The sequence below is a fragment of the Hippoglossus stenolepis genome, chromosome 20 (assembly GCF_022539355.2).
Source record: "Hippoglossus stenolepis isolate QCI-W04-F060 chromosome 20, HSTE1.2, whole genome shotgun sequence".
NCBI classification, from domain to species: Eukaryota; Metazoa; Chordata; class Actinopteri; order Pleuronectiformes; family Pleuronectidae; genus Hippoglossus; species Hippoglossus stenolepis.
Genome location: NC_061502.1, coordinates 196,296 through 216,470, shown reverse-complemented (window position 1 = coordinate 216,470; position 20,175 = coordinate 196,296). Strand labels below are relative to the sequence as shown.

The 20,175-nt window shown below is 40.0% G+C and overlaps 1 protein-coding gene across 2 annotated transcripts; it reads left to right on the top strand.

Moving 5' to 3' along the window:
* Positions 1-8,096: 8,096 nt before the first annotated feature.
* On the top strand, positions 8,097-19,853 carry ddx51 (DEAD (Asp-Glu-Ala-Asp) box polypeptide 51). 2 transcript variants are annotated; one of them, XM_035143806.1, is made up of 16 exons: positions 8,097-8,309; positions 8,780-9,018; positions 10,051-10,217; positions 10,333-10,483; positions 10,614-10,759; positions 10,868-10,939; positions 11,021-11,127; positions 11,339-11,447; positions 12,125-12,270; positions 17,361-17,553; positions 17,665-17,780; positions 17,861-17,977; positions 18,658-18,759; positions 18,887-18,950; positions 19,031-19,165; positions 19,348-19,853. In XM_035143806.1, the coding sequence occupies exons 1-16, from the start codon at positions 8,287-8,289 to the stop codon at positions 19,363-19,365; spliced, it is 1,905 nt and encodes a 634-aa protein (XP_034999697.1). In that variant the 5' UTR covers positions 8,097-8,286; the 3' UTR covers positions 19,366-19,853. The 2 variants fall into 2 exon arrangements, with proteins under 2 accessions (XP_034999697.1, XP_034999696.1); XM_035143805.1 differs by having other exon boundaries at positions 8,098-8,309; positions 8,780-9,117.
* The last annotated feature ends 322 nt before the right edge of the window (positions 19,854-20,175 follow it).

Sequence of the window (20,175 nt, the reverse complement as noted above, 5' to 3'; positions counted from 1 at the left end):
TTAAGAAGACTGGCGGGGATGCTGTCAGAAGGGCAATTTGTGGGTCGCAGATGGTGAACCACCTCAGATAGGGAGGATATATTGATATCGGCTCGAATTGACCAAAGACAGCTGGGAGCATGGGAGGGATAGGGGGTTGATGGTCAGTGGACATGATCTAAGAAGCGAAATTTATTCCACAAAAAATTTAAGAAAGGAATCACAGAGGATAGGTGTAGGCAGAATAGGAGTACGACTACCGGGGTTTATGATATTATTAAAAATATTAAAAAGAACCTGAGGCCTGTGATAGTTATTGGAGACCAGGTTAGATATAAACTTAGTTTTTGCCGATTTTACCGCTTTCTGGTAATCAGATAGACGGCTCTGTAAGATTTCATATGATACTCTGAGTTTGTCCTTTTTCCACCTTCTCTCTGCTTGCCGACATGCACGTCTGAGACCGTGGATAGAGTCGTTTAGCCATGGCTCTGAAAGTGCTTTAGTGCGTTTCATCCTCAAAGGAGCAACAGAGTCCAGAGTGCTTGTGCAGGTTGAATTAAAGAGAGAGATAAACTCATCAGCACTGAGAACATCACTACAATCCAAGTTATAGAGCACAGAGTCTTTAAAAATAGCAGAGAAATGCAACGGAGTTTGACAATTAATTATACGGCGGCAGCGTGCAGGGGGAGCTGGCTTGACTATAGAGCCAGGGATAGTAATCGTAAATAAAACCGGCAGATGATCTGATATACAAGTATCACAGATTTCAATGACATGAACATGTAGGCCATAAGACAACACAAGGTCTAATGGGTGGCCCTTTTCATGTGTGGGTCCAGACACTGACTAGGTGAGATTAAAGGAATTTATAAGATTTAAAGGGGACAGAGCATGCAAATTCCACTTTGTTAGTGCTTCTACACGTTAATGTGGGTATCTGGCATGTCTACCAACCCAAAAACTCTGGGAAAAAAACACTCGCGCGTTTTGTTATGGTTCCTCTAAGTCAGAAACGTCATGCTTGAGTGACTCGATTGAGCTTCCTGGGTTTTGTGTCGTAACAAGGCACTGGAAGTCTCCCTACATGGCCTTGGCCCACCCCCCACCTCTCTCTTTCTCTCTCTGTCTGTCTGCTTGTGTGCTTGTAGTGGATGGGCAGAGGGGGACATTTAATTATGTGATTGGGAAAATTAAAACTCCAGGACAACAGAAGGGGAATACAAAGTATGGGATGCATATTTGATAATTTATATCATATAAAATATGTAATTTATATCGTTTAAAATCATGGGGGAGAGGGGGGGGGAGCTGGCTCATTAGCATTTAAAGGAACAGGCACTCAAAACAGGTCACTCTGTGGAGGGCTGTTTTATACAGGGTAAAAAGGGTGCTGTTTTAAATGATCCTTGTGGTATTTTGACCAAAGTATGTTACAGACATTTCATTAAGACCCCAAGGAACCATATCAACTTGTGGTAAAATGGGCATGCTATGTCCCCTTTAAGAAGTCTTTAGCCATAGGTTTAGTTTCACAGCATATATGTACATTAAAATCCCCACAAATTAAAAAGTGGTCATAATCCATCAAAATACCCGCTATGAATTCAACAAATTCTTGCATAAAGTCCTTGTTGAATTTCGGGGGACGGTACACTACAGCGCTGTAGTGTACCGTCCCTCCTAAATGCCTCCTCCCCCGTGCTGTGTACAGTTGTTGTGCTACAGCAGGTGTGACTGGTGGTGATGCTGATGGACCAGCCCTTGCAGCAGGAGAAACAGTTGCTGAAAGGCTGGTGGGACTTGGGAGGACAAGAAGAGAAGTAGCAGGAGGGGCTGATGTGCCAGGGGGCATTTCTGTGTTCTCATACGCAATCTAGAGATAAAATGGAATTTAATTAGAGTTTTTTGGTATTATGCTTTTATTAATTCATTCATTCTCCAGATTGTTGTTTTTATTGCCTTTTATTTGTGTTGGTTTCTTGATAGCACTGCTACAAATTTTACTATTAGTGTAACACAGTAACAATTATAATGAACATGAAATAATTGGAAATCCACTGACATTGTATGATAATAGACATGTGATGAGAATATTACCAGATGATGCTCAGTTGCTGCTGCAGTAGGGCTACATCCAGGCCTAGGAGGAGCAGCAGTAGCGTGGAGAGAAGAGGGAGTTGAATAGCTAGCAGAGCTGGTGTTGGTAGGTGATGGATCTGAGGACAGGGCCAGCAGCTCAATGGTGGGGTCCAAGCTGCCCTCATCTTCCAGCTCTTCCTCACTGTCAACATCCTCCAGCATCTGGTCGGTCTCCTCTGAGTCAGGATGTACATCCTTCAGGGCCCTTCCAGTCTGATGGTACAGGTAATCTATACCTATTAGCTCCCCTGGGACAGTCAAGAGAATAGGAAGAGGAAAATTAGCTTTCAGAAAATGAATCAAAGAGCTTATTATAGACTTCCGGTTATGGCTACCTGCTAGGAAGACGCAAACTCTAGGTGCTCCTATCAGTTATATAAGTATTAAGTCCTGCAACGCTTGGATAGCACACCAGCACTTAAAAGGGTTAAATGCAGTCTTTTGTTGAATGTAAAGAATTTGATTCTCTATAATGGGATGTAAGCTCGTTAACAATTCTTTAAAAGTGAGCTCCTGTTTTGCAGAGAGATATGCTCTCTTTCGTCTGTACACTGTGTCTTCTGTACACCGGAGTTCACTCCAGCTTAATTTCGAATGAAGAGGTCTCACTCCCTATATTTTAAGTTAAATTTTATTCGAACAGATTGATTTTTATTTTGAGACAAATACCTCTGAAACATCAGCATGTGTTAGATGGGAAGCTTTCAAAGCATTTATTAGAGGCCAAATGATCAATTTCACAAGCTCGAAATCTAAAGAATCACGAAAGATAATGACAATTTTGGAATCAAAAATAAAAGCCCTGGAGAATGAAGCATTTCAGAAAATTGCTCTAAAACTCAACAACAACTGTTATTATTGAGGTCACAGTATAATGAACTGTCAGTGACTAAAGCAGGGGCATGTTTATTAAGACTTAAACCAACATTTTACGATCAAGGAGAAAAACCTGGAAAAATATTAGCTTGGCGTATTAAACAATTACAAAAGGGAGAGATCCATCACTTCAATAAAGAATAGCCCGGGGGATAATATAGTTGACCCTAAAGATATAAATGAGGCTTTTAGACATTTCTATGAAAACCTTTATACTTCTGACATGAATGTAAACCTGAAGACCCAAAAAATATTTTTAGATAATCTCGATATACCCAGTATCCCAGAGGAACTTAGATCTAGCCTGGAAGCTGAGTTATTATTAAAAGAGATTTCCGATGCAATTGATAGTATAAAATCTGGAAAGGCGACGGGTCCTGATGGCCTACCTATAGATTTAACAAAAAATGTAAAACCAAATTACAGACCCCTTTATGGGATATGTTATTAGAATCTTTTCAAAATGAAATCCTTCCACCATCCTTGAGGGAAGCCTTGATAACACTGATACCAAAAGCAGGGAAACCCTGCAATAGGTGTGAAAACTTAACACCAATTAGTCTTCTAAATTTGGATGTAAAGGTGCAATGTAAAGTCCTGGCAAGAGGTTCGAAGGCTGATTCCCAAAAATAATTGAAAAAGATCAAAACGGGTTTATTAAAGGTCAACAAGGGTTGCATAATGTCAGGAGGGTGTTGAACAATTTACACATCCAGAAGGACACACCAGACACGGCTCTCTTATCTCTTAAAGCCTTTGATAGGGTCGAATGGCCCTATTTTTTTGACGTTCTTAAACGCTTCGGATGTGGGGAAAACTTTTGTAAATGGATAAAACTGTTATATAAGGACCCCTGTGCTGAAGTAATCCCGAATAATACAATATCAAAACAAATTAAGATCCATAGAGGATGCTGTCAAGGGTGCCCTTTCGCCACTGTTGTTTATTTGGCCATTGAGCCTCTTGCCATAGCCGTACGATCCCTTAAAGAGATAGCTGGTATAACCATAGGTCGAACTGATCACTATATTGCTTTTTATGCTGATAACGTAATTATTTTTCTCAGTAACCTGGAGAAATCCATACCAGCTGTGTTAGGAATAATTCAAAATGTTGGTGATATTTCAGGCTACAAAATAAATATCTCCAAATCCTCTATAATGCTACTAAACTCTAAAGAGAGAGGTAATCCGTCTGCACAAGTTTCTCTGTTTAATTCTGTTAGTCAGTTTACATGAATTAATTGGAAAGGTTAATATCTTGAAAATTAAGATACTCCCCAAACTACTCTTTTTGTTCCAGAACATCTCATTGCCTCCTACCTCAAATCTATTCTCTAAATTAAAAAAGTTATTCTTAAAATTTTTGTGGAATAACAGACGACCCAGACTAAAGATGTCTCTTTCTGTTCTCACCCTATGATAGACGGGGGCTTCAGTGTCCTAATTCAGTACTGCACTGTTGGGCAGCTCAACTAAGAACTATTATGTTCTACTTTACAAATGATAATTCTCCTGTCTAGCGAGAGATGCATTCTCAATCCCTAGAACTATCCCTTCCTGAATATATGTACTACCAGTCGAAAGAAACTCAGAAGTAAAACCACTAACCCCATAACCAGGAACATGATTAATGTTTGGTATGAGGTAAGGAAAGATTTGGATGAGCCACTTTGTATTTCACGTTTTAGTCCAATTTGGGGAAATGATAATTTCACTCCTGGTAGAGCTGATAGTGGATTTAGGACCTGGTTAGATAAGGGGCTACAGCAAATGCAGGATTTATGATTAAATGATGATAAACTGATGTCATTTGAGGAGCTTGTAAGTAAATACAACATTCCACGGACACACTTTTTGAAATGTTTGCAACTCCGAAGCTTTATTGAAGCAAACTAAAAACAATCACTAGCTGTTCCTTCCTTTTCACCATTAGATAAAAACTGTTTTAAAAGACAGTACTGGGAAAAACCTAATATCTAGATTTTATGATTTATTCATATCTGGGTCCCCTGAATCTTCTGAAGCTAAACTCAGAGCTTGGAGAGAGGACTTACATGACATTATTTCATTTGATGATTGGGAAAATGCTTGCAAAGCAGCTCAAACACAAACAGCTGTTAACCTCTCTTGCTTTTTACTGCTTATTTACCCCGTGCTCCCTTTTTTGCCAGAAAACCAGCTGCGCAGCATTCGCCCATTTGTTCACCTTAATCTGCTCCGGCCTCACCCTGCCGGCACCCTTGGATCTCCACTGCCTGCCACCACCTGCCCAGCTCCAGCTATCGAGCAATAAACCTTTTTGTTTACTACCACCTATCTGCTGTGTTTGTGTTCTGCACTTTGGGTCCGCAAGAAACAGATCATAACAACAGCAAACACCCGTGTTAGGCTTTTAAAATATAATTGGCTGATGCGAACACATATAACTCCAGAAAAACTAAATAAATTTAATAGTAATATGCCAGATGTTTTAAATGTGGACAATCCAAGGGAACCTTCTTTCATTGTGTCTGGGAATGTGATAAGATAGAAAAGTTCTGGGCAGAGGTAAAATATATAATCGAAGTTATTTTGTCGATACAATTAACAATGGAGACCAAGCTTTTCATCTTAGGTTGCTGTTCAAAAGAACATAAATTAAGGAAGGAAAAGCACATTTTTGGGGATTTATGTTTGCTACAGGCAAAACGGATGATAGCACTATCATGGAAAAATGTAAATAAACTAAGTACTGGTAAATGGTTGAAAGAATTGTCTGCATGTATACCCTTAGAAAAAATCACCTATTCTATCCAGTGGACCTTGGGGTCCTTTTCTCAATTATCTAGAATTTACAGATTTGGAAAACATATTGGATTAAGAGAATGAATCTGGAAAGATTGATTAAATGCTCCTCTGCTGCGAACAGAATGGCAACCTTGTAATTTGGTAAATTAAAAGACACGGATAAGTAGTATCTATATAAGAAGCATTCGAATTTAACTTGTATTTGTATTTTCTTTTCTTCTTTTTTTTCTGCCCAGTTTCAACTGTGATGTCTGTCCAAGAAAGCATCACGAGCAAGGTTGGCAAAACAAAAAAAGAAGCTTTCAAGTAAAATCCCTGCTACAGTTCTTCACAGAGACATCGGGCTTGTAGTTGTCTTGCTACCTCTAGAAGAGCAAAAATAATGCAGGGACTACAGATGGTGAAGAGGATGTGGGAAAAGAGGATTTAGCTCAGCCCTTCCAACAACAGGACATGGGTTAGAGTGGTGTGACCTCCTTGGGTTCAAGAACCAGGAGCTCAAGTGGGAGGTGTTGAGTTAAAACTGAGAGCATTATTTATTTGTGTGTTTAAAGGTTATCAACCTGAAATAAAACTCTCATTAACCCTGAAAAACAAAAACTGTGAAAACTCTACAATCAATATCAAACCTCCATTTTTCACTTAAGTGGATTGAAAATAAAAAGGGAGGAAAAGTAGAGCAAGTTTTCCAATGCGTCCTTCAAAGTTAACCAGGATTAAGAGAGAGAGAGAGAGACTTTTTTTTGGACTATTAAGATAACTTTTATTTATAACATTTCATGATCTTTCCAATAGTAGCATCAGCAAAAAAATTATAAATAACACTTCAATCAGATCATATTTTACAAAAGAAAACTACATGTCACACACAAACGGAGTTTAAAAATGAAGGACCAGTGAACCGTCCTCCTCTAGTGAACATAAAACCTGTCTGATCCCCCACTGAGATGTAAAAGCTGCAGTTGTCTAAATAAAACCTCTAGTTGAGGACAAGACACCTCCCCAGTGCTCGGGTCCAGGTGAGCTCGGTGTCTGTTTGTAGCTAAAGCTCCATGTATTACTCACATAATCATGTGAGTAATATGTGAGAGAGAGAGAGAGAGAGAGAGAGAGAGAGAGAGAGAGAGAGAGATTCAAGCTTGAATCGCAACATCTAAGACATCAAAGGAATCATTCCTGGCTAAACACACTGGAAAAGAGAAAGCTACACTCTAGTAAAGCCCTCGAACAACAAGTCCTATCTGTAAAATAAAAACACTGTGAGAATCCCAAGACTTTGCCGAACCTAGAGATATATTTTTTATTGGTTAGAGCCAAAACGTTTGACCGTGGGAGTGAGTTAGAAAAGTGTGGCTCCTTCCAGAAATTTCCTCTCAAAATTAACATTAGACCCAATGGGGAAGAGACAGCTCTATGCTCTAGCGCAGTCCTAGAACAACTGCTTCTTACTCAAAAACTATAAGTCCTATCTGTGAAATAAAGAGACCGTGAGAATCCCAAGAATTTGCCGAACACACAGATTTGTATTGGTTAGAGTTAAGAGATGGGACCTTGGAAGTTTATAGTGACATTTCTGCGAAGCGAAATGAGATTTGGACACACAGGATTAAAAAGCACACTAAGAATAATGGGTAAACATGATACCGAAAATTGTGAGTACATCCATAGAACATCTAATGATTCATTGCCATCAATATCTTCAGGAAATTATATCAGCATACAAATGGACGAAATGCTGACATTGAACTCAGGGCATATCAGGTATAATAAAGTTATTTTGATTGTACGGCACTTTGGATAACCCTGGTTGTTTTTTAATTTGATTTATAAATAAACTTGATTTGCTTTGATTTTAAGGCTATTTTTTAATGTATTTTTTATCTTGACCAAGACTAATCAAAAGAATATAGTGTAGACTAAAACAATTCTGATCCACACTCCAGGTCAGAAGGTGGCAATAATGCACTTAAATGTTGATTGCCAACCGCCATAAAAGAAGCAGCAGAAGAAGAAGATCACGTGACTACAAATTTCACCTATGGTTTAAAATGAAAAAAAGGACCCTTTTATTCTTCACCCCGAACGGAAGAACCAATTTTGACAATTCTGGTTTGAACAGATTTATGTTTTTATCGTTTTTATTTAGCAAAAATAATTATGATTATTATCCGATGTTAACCTGATGCGGAGAACCACCTTAAGTCATACGCACCCAGTAAAAAAACATCAACAGCATCAACCGCATGAGGCCCTCCCTACCAGTTGGTGGAGGTAATGCACCAATTCGTTATTTGCCAACAGCCAATAAACCTCAAAGAAGAAATGCATGCTGCGCAGTCAGCGAACCAACCCAACACACGAGGAAATGTGGGGCAATGAAGGCTGACTGTTACATAACTTAAAAGACTTCGAATCTGGACGGAGAGAATATTTAGTCAATACTAATCTTTCAAAGTAATTGAAACAAGCACTAGGAGCGTTTCATCTCGCTTCAGACATGTCTCTGTTTCTTGTGAACAGGTAGGCTTGTTTTCTGTGCTCACATCGCTTGTTTTTCAGATCATTTACTGCATGATACTGGCGGTTAAAACTATTTTACATTAAAGGTTTTTTTAAGAAGTTCGAAAAGCTATCAAAATTTTGATTGTGTTTTATATCTGGTAGATTCAAGTTGAATGTACTGTCCTGTTCGTCGACAAGATTTTCTGGTCTCATTTCTGCTTTTCCACCACATTGTGTGAACACGGTTAAAGCTCAGACATTTTTTTAAATGACTTTCGTTTTGACGGCATCTTAACAAGTCATTCACAAAATATTTGATTAATTTTAAATGATTTTAAATTTGAGGTTTCAAAGCCTCACAGAGCAGTGACTGACCCTTCAAAGGCGAAAACCCTCTTGAATAAATAGAGAAAATCATGTTGGAGACTAGAGCCTTTTCTGTTTTACAGATATATGGGCTTTGAAAAATGTTGTCTTGTTGCTCACAGGTATCTTGGAGTGGAGGAAGATGGGAGCATCTCAAAAGAATCTCAGTCTCAGGCGTTGCTTGCTAAACTGCAGCAGAAGGCTAAAGAGAAGCAGAAACAGAGTTTGACAGAACAGAGACCAGACCTGTTTGAGGAGCAGACACTACAGCTGGTTGACAAAAAGAAAAGAAGAGCTGACAAGGACAGCAGTCAGGAGCCTCAACACCATAAAAAGAGGAATTCAGAAGTAGCTCCTTTGTGTGAGTTGAACTCTGCAAACCATGATGAGCCTGTCAAAGAGAAAATTAATAAGAAAGGTGTGAATGCAAGACCGAAAAAGAAAAAAAAGAATCCTACAGGTGTGTACACAGACTCTGCTGTCCCTCTCTGCTTTTTGTCTTTCACCTTATTGGGTCTCATGGAAGAACTGCTCTTAAAGGTTCAGTGTGTGGGGTTTAGTAACATCTAGTGGTGAGGTTGCATGTTGCAGCTGAATACCCCTCACCTCACCCTCCCCTTCCAAGCATTAAGGAAAACTTAATGGTAGCCTTCAGTTGTCATAAAAACTCGAAATGTGTTTAGTTTATCCTGACTGGGATACTGTAAAAAACATGGCGGCTTCTGTAGAGAGGACCCGCTCCTGATGTAAATATGAAGTATTTAAATATAAAGGGCTCATTCTAATTAAAGAAAACAATAATTTGTACAATGTAGATTATTACACACAAGTGAAAACATCACTGGGATTGTTTTATATTCAATTTCTGAAAATAGAAGCCAAAATCTATTGAAATGAGACTCGTATAGACGTATTCTCTTTCACACAGCTGCCTCAGGGTCACTGTCCAGTGTCATCCTCTAATGCACCCAACAGTCAGTAATATCATGCACTCGTTTTGTATATAATGTGCCTCCCATCATTAGAAAGATGTTAATTCTAATCTAAGTTCATGTTAACATACTGTATGTGAGTGTCATTATTCAGCTCCGACAAGTCATTGATCGCTGTATTATTGTCTAATTAATCTGCTCTTTCCATGTTTTGTGGTTATTGGGTGGGTGAGTCAGGATGACTCTGATGTTGCTGTAGAATGAATGTCTTTTTCTTTTACTGGTTTGTAAGTCATCAACAAAATAATCAAGAAAAGTTGTAGGAAATCTTTGCATTGTCTTTCAAGACTTTACTTACTTCAATTGCTGCTGGGAAGCTGCAAGTTAACACATTTCTATACTGGACTTGAAATGCTTGAATTTGATTCAATATTGTAAAAATCTTTGTTTGGATCTGTTAGACAGTTCACCTCAATGTCTGTCAGAGCCTCCTGTGACTGGAAGAGATGGACCGGAGAGTGAAGCAGCAGAGGCAGAAAATGACCTATTAAAGCAAACCACAGAGATGCCTTCCACTCCAATTGGATTCACAGTTGTGGGAGGATTTGAAAACAAACCTTTCCAAAAGGTAAGGTGTTACTTTGATGGTGCTGAAGTAGGAGTCAACAATATGATTAGCAGTGCTCATGTGGGAACCATATACGCTTGTACATCATATATAGTGTTTATTCCTGTGTTTACAGATACAAAGAGTCCTGCCACAGTGGCTTGCTCAGCCTGATGTGATTCACAGAGACATTAAAAACAACCAGGTCCCCATCTCTGACATCTCCCAACTGTGTGCGCCACTTGTGAAAAAACTACAGAATAATGGAATTCAGCACTTCTTTCCTGGTAAAAAAAGGCCCTATAATAGATAAATATTCTGTTGCGCTCTAAGGCCCTCATGTTTTTGAACCATGACTGTAGTGACTATACACTTACAGAATAAAAGTTGTGAATAGTTACTGTGATGTTTTCACAGTGCAAGCAGAGGTCATTCCGGCCATCTTGGAGAGCATGCAGCTAGGGCTGCTTATTGGACGTGGTGGCTACAAGCCGAGAGATATCTGTGTGTCTGCGCCTACAGGCAGTGGCAAGACTCTTGCATTTGTGATACCTGTCATACAGGTAAGCTGCCTGCTTTCTCTAATAAGTACCTTTGAGTACACATGTATGTACACCTATATGGCATGATTGAAGCATGTGTAATATGTGGTAAGATTTTTCCACCATCAGATGTTGATGGAGCGGGTGGTGTGTGAAGTCCGGGCTTTAGCTGTGTTGCCAACCAAAGAGCTTGCTCAGCAGGTCAGAATGTCTTCAAACTCAAACCCTTGTGTGTTTGCTGTAGATTACGAATAAGCTAAGCGGACATGTTCTCTTGGGCAGGTTTGCAAAGTGTTCACATCATATGCTGAGGGAACAACTCTGAAAGTGGTGATGCTGGCTGGACAGAGGTCCTTTGCTGCAGAGCAGGCTTCACTCTCTGAGCAAAGGTGAGTACAAAAAGAACATGACACTTTGTGCTTTCTGCTGCACTATACAGATGGAGGGGTGAAGTGTTTGAGTCCACAAAACACTTGTGGACTTCACCCACCCCTCCATTGGCATAGTGGTGAGTAGATAATGAGTGAATTTTGATATTTGGGTGAACTGTCCCTTTTTAAAGATTTCTTTTAATCCTGAATTTGTTTTTTTTTTCCCCAGGGGAGGCATAAGATGCAGTTTAGCAGACATTGTTGTGGCCACTCCAGGTCGACTGGTTGATCACATCAACAAGAATTCAGGCTTATGTCTGAAACATCTGAGGTTTCTTGTGAGTTTTTAATACTTATGTAACTTGAACCAATATCTTTACTCGGCCTGCAACAACTACTTGATTTAATCAATTATAATCAATAAATTGTTGGCAACTATGGAGCCCCTCTAGTGATATATATTGTGGCTACGAGTTCCGATGGTGGCTGGATTCTGAAGTCGGGGGGAATAAGATAAACATAATAAGTCGTAGGAAGAAGATAGAGTGGCCATGAGATATGAAACTGTTCAAGACCTGGCGAACCAAACTGAAGAAGCCTCTTGGATGAGATATGAAAAGTTTCACTTACTCAAATGATGTAGCCTATGTAATGGGCATTAGTTTGACATACGCTGTGTGCAGGGACTAATTGAGGCCACACTGTGGTGGAAAGGTTTGCAATTACTAGTCAATAACGTAGTGGCCTGTTTCCGTGCACCATGATGCACCATACAAAGCAAGTTAAATGACCAATTGCGCAGAGAGCATGACTGTGCTGTTTGGTATTTTGGTGACAGGAAGCGTCTGGAACAGCTGGAAACGGGGAGAGATTGAGATTAATCTATTATCAAATAATTGTTAGTTGCTGCTCTAATGTTCACAAACAACAGCAGATATAATGGACAGTGAAGTGAATTTGCTATTTATCATTAGTGGCCTCTTTAAAGTGGATTTCATTCTTTCATCCAACGCAGATAATTGATGAGGCTGATAGGATGATTGAAAGCATGCACCAGTCTTGGCTCAATCATGTGGTGAGGGCAGTTTTCAGATCAGGAAGTGAACAAAGAGCAATGTCCATCTTCAGGAGAACTGAACCTGCATACATCACAGCAGCCAGGTGAGTCAGATTGTCTCCTTACAATTAATATCAAGACCAACGTCTTAGTGGTGAAACTGATTTTCCACCAGTAGAAATTGTCATTCAGCCAGTGGCTAAAGGCATTATGTTTTGGGGTTGTACAGTTATCTGCTCTACCAATGTTAGCAACACACGTCTGTCCGGCCCTCCCATTCTTGTGAACATGAAAGCCTTGAGGGAATTTCTTCAAATCTTCAGTTGGACTCGGAGATTAACTGAATTAGATTTTGGTGACCTCACAAAACCCTTTTTGACTGGTGAGCACATTATTTTTAGAACACTTTGAGAGAATCCTGTTAAATTTGACAAAAATGTTTGCCTAGACCAGGGGTCAGTAACCTTTACTATCAAAAGAGCCATTTTGCCCCCTCTTCCTCCATTAAATTCGTCTGGAGCCACAAAACATATTTGATAACACAGTTTATAAAGTTTTACATATAGTTATACTCAGTGTTGTGCCAGTTCACACTTAAAATGAACTAATTCAAAGTTCAGTTCATGCAGATGAAAATGAACTAGTTCATGTTCATAGTTCATTAAAAAAATTCTAACTAAGTTCACGGTTCCAGAAATTAACTAGTTCACGTTAACTTTTTCAATTTTTTATTGGGATAATTTAGGTGACAAACTAAATCATGTGTTTAGTTATAAATCGATGGTGTCAGATCATGTCTGCGTGTCGCTCCGCTCATTTTAACACCGAGTCCTGGCTGTGAGCATCACGTCTCGTGTTGTACCGAGCACAAAATGTTGACATGTCATTTTTCATGATGTGTAAATGCAGTCTAATAAACTCTGGAGCGAATCAAACAAACACTAAGTTACTTCATGTACTGATCAGGTCCTGATAACTAGTGATGAGTGTTTATTAGTTAAAGTGAGAGCAGGTCAGAGTGGAGGAGGACACAGAAACTCCAGCTTGGTACAAACCAACTGCAGCTTCTGCTCTGATCATTGATCAGCGGCGGCCAGAGAAACTATGTTCTTCAACAAAGTCACTTACCGGCTGCTTCACATGAACGAACTCTGATCGAGCGAGTGAGTGGGGGCAGTGGGTCGGAGCCCCGTGTGTGTGTGTACGCTGTCTGGCAGCACACACACACATTTTCTCTCGCTCCTGGTATTTCAGATGATGGCCTGATACAATAATATTTTTTTAAATGAACGTGAACGTGAGTGACGTTTACTCTCACTGGACTGAACGTCACTCACGTTCAGGTTCATCATATGAAAACTGTTTCGTTCAATTCATCGTTCACGAAAGAGATGAACGCGTTCAATGAACAACACTGTACAGGGAGCCACTGTAGAGGGGCTGAAGAGCCACATGCGACTCCAGAGCTGCGGGTTGCCGATTCCTGGCCTAGACTCACAGATTAACTAATTACATTTTGGAAGTTAACCCTCAGGAGTCTAAAAGTATAAAAACATTCTGAAAGTTCTCTACCATCAATCGTTCCCGAGATATTTAGTCTTTTGTGTGCTATGTCCTTAGATGTCGTATACGACATCGTCAACTTGTGAGTGTTAAAGCTTAAGACCATGGTGGCCTCACAAAACATATTTTGTCCTACATAAATACAGACCATTAATCCAAAAATGTCTGATAGATAGCTATGACAATTGAAATGCAGGAGTTATTGCCAGTAATGGTAGAATATGTGAGTATACCCCAATAATCTAGGCCTATAGCAGCATAGCTAAGAGCTGGCACATGTACACATAGAATCAAAAGGGGCTTGATCCCCTGCCCTTTTTCTTCCTTGCGACAAAGTGCCCTTTTTCTGGGGTGCTTTTTTTTTTGATGTTGAAATAAATGAATTTATGAATCCGTTTGTGCACAGCTTCCCTGTCAAACAAATATACTGATTGCATAAAAAATAATAATATCAGCTTGATAGATTAGACTTTGTCGCGTTCCAATGCCTCTCTACAGTTCCTCTCTCAACATCTGCTCAGTGGTGAGCACTAGAGCTAGAGTGAACTAGAGTGGACATTTCCATGCAGTGACATAATCGATTCATGTTCTTTTTAGCAACATTAAACGTCCAGCCATACACATACAGGACATGTGTCAGTCTCTGTCGGAGTCTACTGCCTCCTCACTCCCCCTCTGACCTGCGCTCACTTTACACTTTAAACAATAAACACCATCACTGATCAGAAGTTATTTGGACACAAACAGTACTGATGTTTACTTTGTGTTTGTTTGATTCGCTCTAGGGTTTATGAGACACCTGCTACACAACATAAGACATAACGTGATGTGCACAGACAGGACATCGGGGTTAAGACGCAACGCAGTGCTTTAACTTCATTGTTGCAAAGAAAGCGATGCCCTATTTATCCAGGAATATCCATATGAATTCAGCAGGTTTTTATAAGATTCATTTTACATGTGAAACATCAGAGGAGCAATGCACCCCATTGTAGTTTTTCTCCTTTAATGAGTGATATATGTAGGCTGGAGACTGAGACTTGAAACATTTTAGACATTTTTCTGATAAGCAAACTAAACTCGCACATTGGTGTGTTTCCCTGCACAAATGTGTTTTTAAAAGTTTTTCCATATGTAATGTACAATGCAGAGATTCCTCTTGCATGTATTGTGTGTGTGTGTGTGTGCAAAGTGGAGGTGTATTTCCTGGATTCCTTCAGAAGAGCACCACTTACTACTCCAGTTGGCAATTTCCACTGATAAACATTCAGCAAGAGGTCAGGGTCATATTTTACAAAGGCTGATGTTGATCCAAATTTGTTTCAACCTGCAGGCCATCAGGATTGGAAGTTAATCCTATCCCTAGACTACACATGAGGTCTCGTCCTTATAAATTAATAGGACAACACCCTGAATTTGTCATGAGTTCCATCATCAGAAGAAGTTAAAGGAACAGAATATATATTTCTTTAACAATTTTGCCAGAAGCGCCAATGTAGTGTGTGAATCAAGCACTTTCTTTGGGTGTAACAGGGAAATAATCTTGCGTGTGTATAATCGGGAGCTTGTAGCACCAGAATCAACAAAAAACATAATTTGTGTACCATGGAAGAGAGCGAGAGAGAGACTCAGTAAAAACAATGTTAAAGAGACTAAAAACTGTTGTTAAAAGAGAGAAAAAGACTTGTTAGTCTTGCACTCAGGTCTCACGCAGGTTGCAGAATGGACACTTATTAAGAGCAGTTGGATTAAGAAAAGAAATAAAAGCGTTGGAAGCAACGGCACCGTGTAAAATTCTCCACTGGAGGTCGCCAGTCCGTTTTTTGAGGGGAGGTTTATATAAAATCCTCCACTGTGGGCTGGGTCCATTTTCGCCCCCCCTCTGTGACCACACAGAGGGGGGCCTGTTGCTTAGTCTGGACTGGTGGATGCTCTTCACACAGTTCCTGTAGAGCAGAGGTCTTCAACAGGGGGTACTGCAGGGGGGTGGCGACATTTTTGGTTGATTAGACAAATTTTTATATTTTTTTAATAAAAATAAAAAAAATTCAACCAATTTTTTTTTCACAAATTTAAATGTCTTTAAATACACATTAACATGAATCCAACATATTGTAGCGAACGGATAAATGGAGGCAGAAGATGTTATCTTTCAGTCAGCAATGCACACATTCAGCGACACAATAATAAAAACATGAATATATGAACCTGTGTATTATTTGAATAGCTTAGTATTGAATGCACAATAACAGGGTAGCTATGTTTATACATGGCACTAGGGCCAGTTTAATATAAAACACAATTTTATACAATATATATATATAGAAGGGGGTCCCTGCTCCATCTCTCCTGCTCTATCAGTTTGGGGGTCCTTGGCCTGAAAAATGTTGAAGACCCCTGCTGTAGAGGGTTTCCTTATCACCTCTGTGAAGGGTCAGTTTTAGTTCATTCACTACAGTACGAAGGGGGCCGGTCTTTTCCCCCAGCCCTGGGCTCAGGATGATCTCAGGGTAGGGGTCTGAAGCATCAGGTTCAGATTCCTTGCTGTGGTAGGCCATCAGGAGGCCCTTCTCTTTCCCAGAGAGCCTCTGGGTCCAGAGCTCCAGGATCCTCTGGGCCACCCGGGTAGACAGCAGCCCCAGCCCCAGCGCTGGCCCCACTGCATCCACCAGCTGCTTCAGGGTCACAGTCCCAGACCGGGTCAGTGATCAAACCTCATCAGGCTGGCTGTGGTTTGGTTGCTGACGTCAAGTCTTGCTCCGTGGATTAATGGTTCTCTCAACAACCAGTACAGAGAGTCAGCTTTTGGGCACCTTTTATGGTAAAAAAGGGCCCGTGATTTAAAAACACCTTGATAAAAAGGAGGCAACCCACTTAATTTTAGAAATTTAGAATCGGTTAAGAACAGAGCATCATCCAACCCCCAGGTTATTGGCATGCCTAAGGGTGCTGCTGGCCACATCTCTCCACACCAGATCTACCGGACGTGTGAGGTACTTTTGAATAAACTGAAGTCTGAAAGTGGCAGTCCTGCTGGCCAGGTGGACGAGGCCCTGTCCCCCCTCCTCTCTGGCTAAAAACAGCACCTCTTGTGGCACCCAGTGTAGACCTCCCCAGAAAAAATCCACCATTTTTTCTGTATGTAAGCAAGTAAGCCTGGGGGACCTGACCAATGCGCCCCTAACCCATCACTGGGGGGTTGTGGGCCACACAGAATACTTGCAAACAATACACACGCATATATATATATATCTCTACCCTGTGATTAATCTGATTAAAAATTTTAATCATTTGACAGCCCTACTAATAACCTTAACCAACGCACTGTGTTTATGTAAAACATGTCACCTGCAGACTGCATTTGTTAAATGGGTGGTTTGATACATATCTTAATTTGCCTTTTACTTTTTACTGCAAAAAATATTAAGGAGCATTGGAACTCGTTAACTCTATCTGGTTCACCACGTCCATGTCCACTGCCGCTCTGCTGCATGTCACAAACATGCCAGTCTGATTTTATAAGCAGTCTTGCAGGCAATAACAATTTTTTACAGGCATTATCAAGCCTGCAGCTCACTTGTTTAATAGCCATGCTGTAGACATTAGTAACCTTGCCCATGTCTCCTCTCAGTCTGTCTCCACCTCAGATGCCACTACAGAAGCTGCTGTTTTCTGCCACACTCACACAAAACCCAGAAAAGCTTCAGCAGCTGGGCCTCCACCAGCCCAGACTCTTTAGCTCCCTCCACAGATGCAGCAACATCACCACACCTGCAGTCCCCACCCACAAACAAGAGCGGTTTGACTTCCCCCAAGGCCTGACGGTAAGAGATGACAAATTAACCTTCAGGATTGAGCACAGGCAAACATGTAAGTGGAGAGAAATATGGAGCAAATATGTGACCTTTTGAACACCTGCACCTTTGTGTTTTTAGGAGCACTATGTTCCCTGTACGTTAAGCAGCAAACCCCTTCTCATCCTTCACTTCCTCCTACGAATGAAGCTCAGCCCCATCCTCTGCTTCACCAATTCCAGAGAGACTGCACACAGGTGGGAGAGAGCTGTTGCGTAAATTGTTTTGAATTTTCAAGGCTGTTCATACTTTTTATTTGCCCTTCTTTCCTCCTCAGACTGTTCCTCCTAGTACAGCTCTTTGGTGGAATCAATGCTGCCGAGTTCTCCTCACGCCTCTCTCCTGGAGAGAGAAAGAAGAAGCTGAAAGAATTTGAACAAGGAAAAATCCAACTGTGAGTGTACTTGTGTGTGCTGTGTAAGAAAATAGTAGATCACAAAAGTATCAAAGATCACTTCCTGTACACTAATGCTGCAAATAATTATATTTTGGTCCAGCAACCTCCTCAAGGATTGTGTATGTTAGAGGAACACCCCAAAAATCAATAATTCAATGAAACATATAGTACAAAAATGCTGAGGGTTTGTTGCTATTTCACAATTTCTAGAGCTGCAAAATCCGTTGGGAAGAGGCCTCCAGAGAGACTGTGTGATCTGAGTGATAAAAGCATGTGACAGTTGACAACAGATAGAGAGGAATCATGGGGACAGAGTACATTAAGCAGTGAACACTCTCCCTAAGAAACAATGTTGTTGTGAAAATAATTGTAATGTCAAAAATATGTTTTTGGTAACTTAGAAACCGTCCATTCAGTACTTAGTCCACTGGAAAATGTAACACTTACTACATGTCACAATTCTTTGAACAATAAATTTAAGGCAACATTATAAAACAAAGAAACAAATATCAGTTGGGAGGTTCTAAGTAAACACATTAGTAGTTGAGGACCTTAATTTCAATGTTGTAAATGTATAAAGAACACTAAATGGAATATTGATACTTTGAATCCAGCTTGTTGTCAACCGTTGATGAACTCCTTGGCATAAAGGATAAATGACTTGTGTCCTCTCAAAGGTTGGTCTGCACCGATGCAGCTGCCAGAGGAATTGACATTAACAGAGTCAAATGTGTTGTGAATTACGATGCACCACAATACATCAGGACATACATTCACAGGTGAGCTGTCCCTCTTGTAGGTATTTAACTGCTTACTATTTTTTTTAAGGCACTGCCGTGTGTAGAATAAGAGATCATTCGTATTGTCTAGTGTGTAACGAATCTGTCCTGACTTCTTTTTATGAAGGATTGGAAGAACAGCAAGAGCAGGAAAAACAGGCCTGGCCTTCACCCTTCTACTCCGAGTTCAGGTGAAACACTTGTACATAAATAAGCATTATAAACAAACTATGAAGGCAGTGCAAAGTGAGATTTATGTTGGCCTTCTCAGGAGAAGAGTTTCCTTCAGATGGTGGTGGAAGCAGGAAGCCCTGGGATTCAAAAGCAGATTGTTAAACCTGAGAACCTCCAGAGTATGGAACCCCGATATGAACAAACACTGCAGGAGCTGGCTATGGTTATTAAGGTACCACCTCAGACAAACTTAAAAGTATGATTGAATAAAACTAATTAATCTTCAATCATAAATTTCATGGATAGCAATGATTTTATTTTCATGTACTTACCAAGCAGTCAATATTAGGCCCTTTGCTTATGACATTTGAAGCCCCACAATCTCAGATCACTGCCTTTTGTTTCACTCCACAGGATGAGAGAGCCAAATAATGGATCAACACCAACATTTTCTGCTGTTAACATCTGTGCCTTACCATGCATTTTATCTGCTGTTGGTTGTTACTAATGTTTAATAAAACATGAAGTTTGTATGGTGAAGCTGCTGATTTTAGCTTCACACTGACAGCTCCCATGTGAAGATCTCAACAATTGGAAAGGAGCTGACGTCATTTTCACCATGCAGTCCATGAAATGGCTCATTAGCCTGTCAATCGACAAACTGATCAGTTCATCAATGGCAGCAGAAAAACATAATTTAAGTCAAATAAGTTAATAAGCCCCAAATAATGAATCCACAAACTAACAATTTACAGTTTGTGTATAAAGAGAACTCAATAAATATGAAGTGATATGTCAGTGTTTTTGTGATTGGAGAGTGATATACTATGATTCATGTAATTCATTCTCAAAGTATTTTTTTGAATTTCTTACTCCATGATTTAGCATCTGCTAATTAATAAACAATGAACTAGAAGTAATGTTAATGAGCAGGCTCTGGTTTCTTCAGTGAGGCTAAATGCAATATTAGTATTTAAAATTGTACATGTATTATAGTGGCTTCTGCATACCCACAGACCACTGCTCAGGTTCGAATGTAGACAAATTAAGGCTGCAAATATTTTTTTATTAATCATCTGAATCAACTTTTAGTAAACTTGTAACATACATTTAATTAATGACAACTGTCCTTGACAAGTTGCCAGAAGACATGTTTTATCCAGCCTACAGTTTGAAACAATGTTTGATTTATCATGACAAACAGTAAAGGAGCTTATCAGACGCTTTGAGCTTGTGTGAACT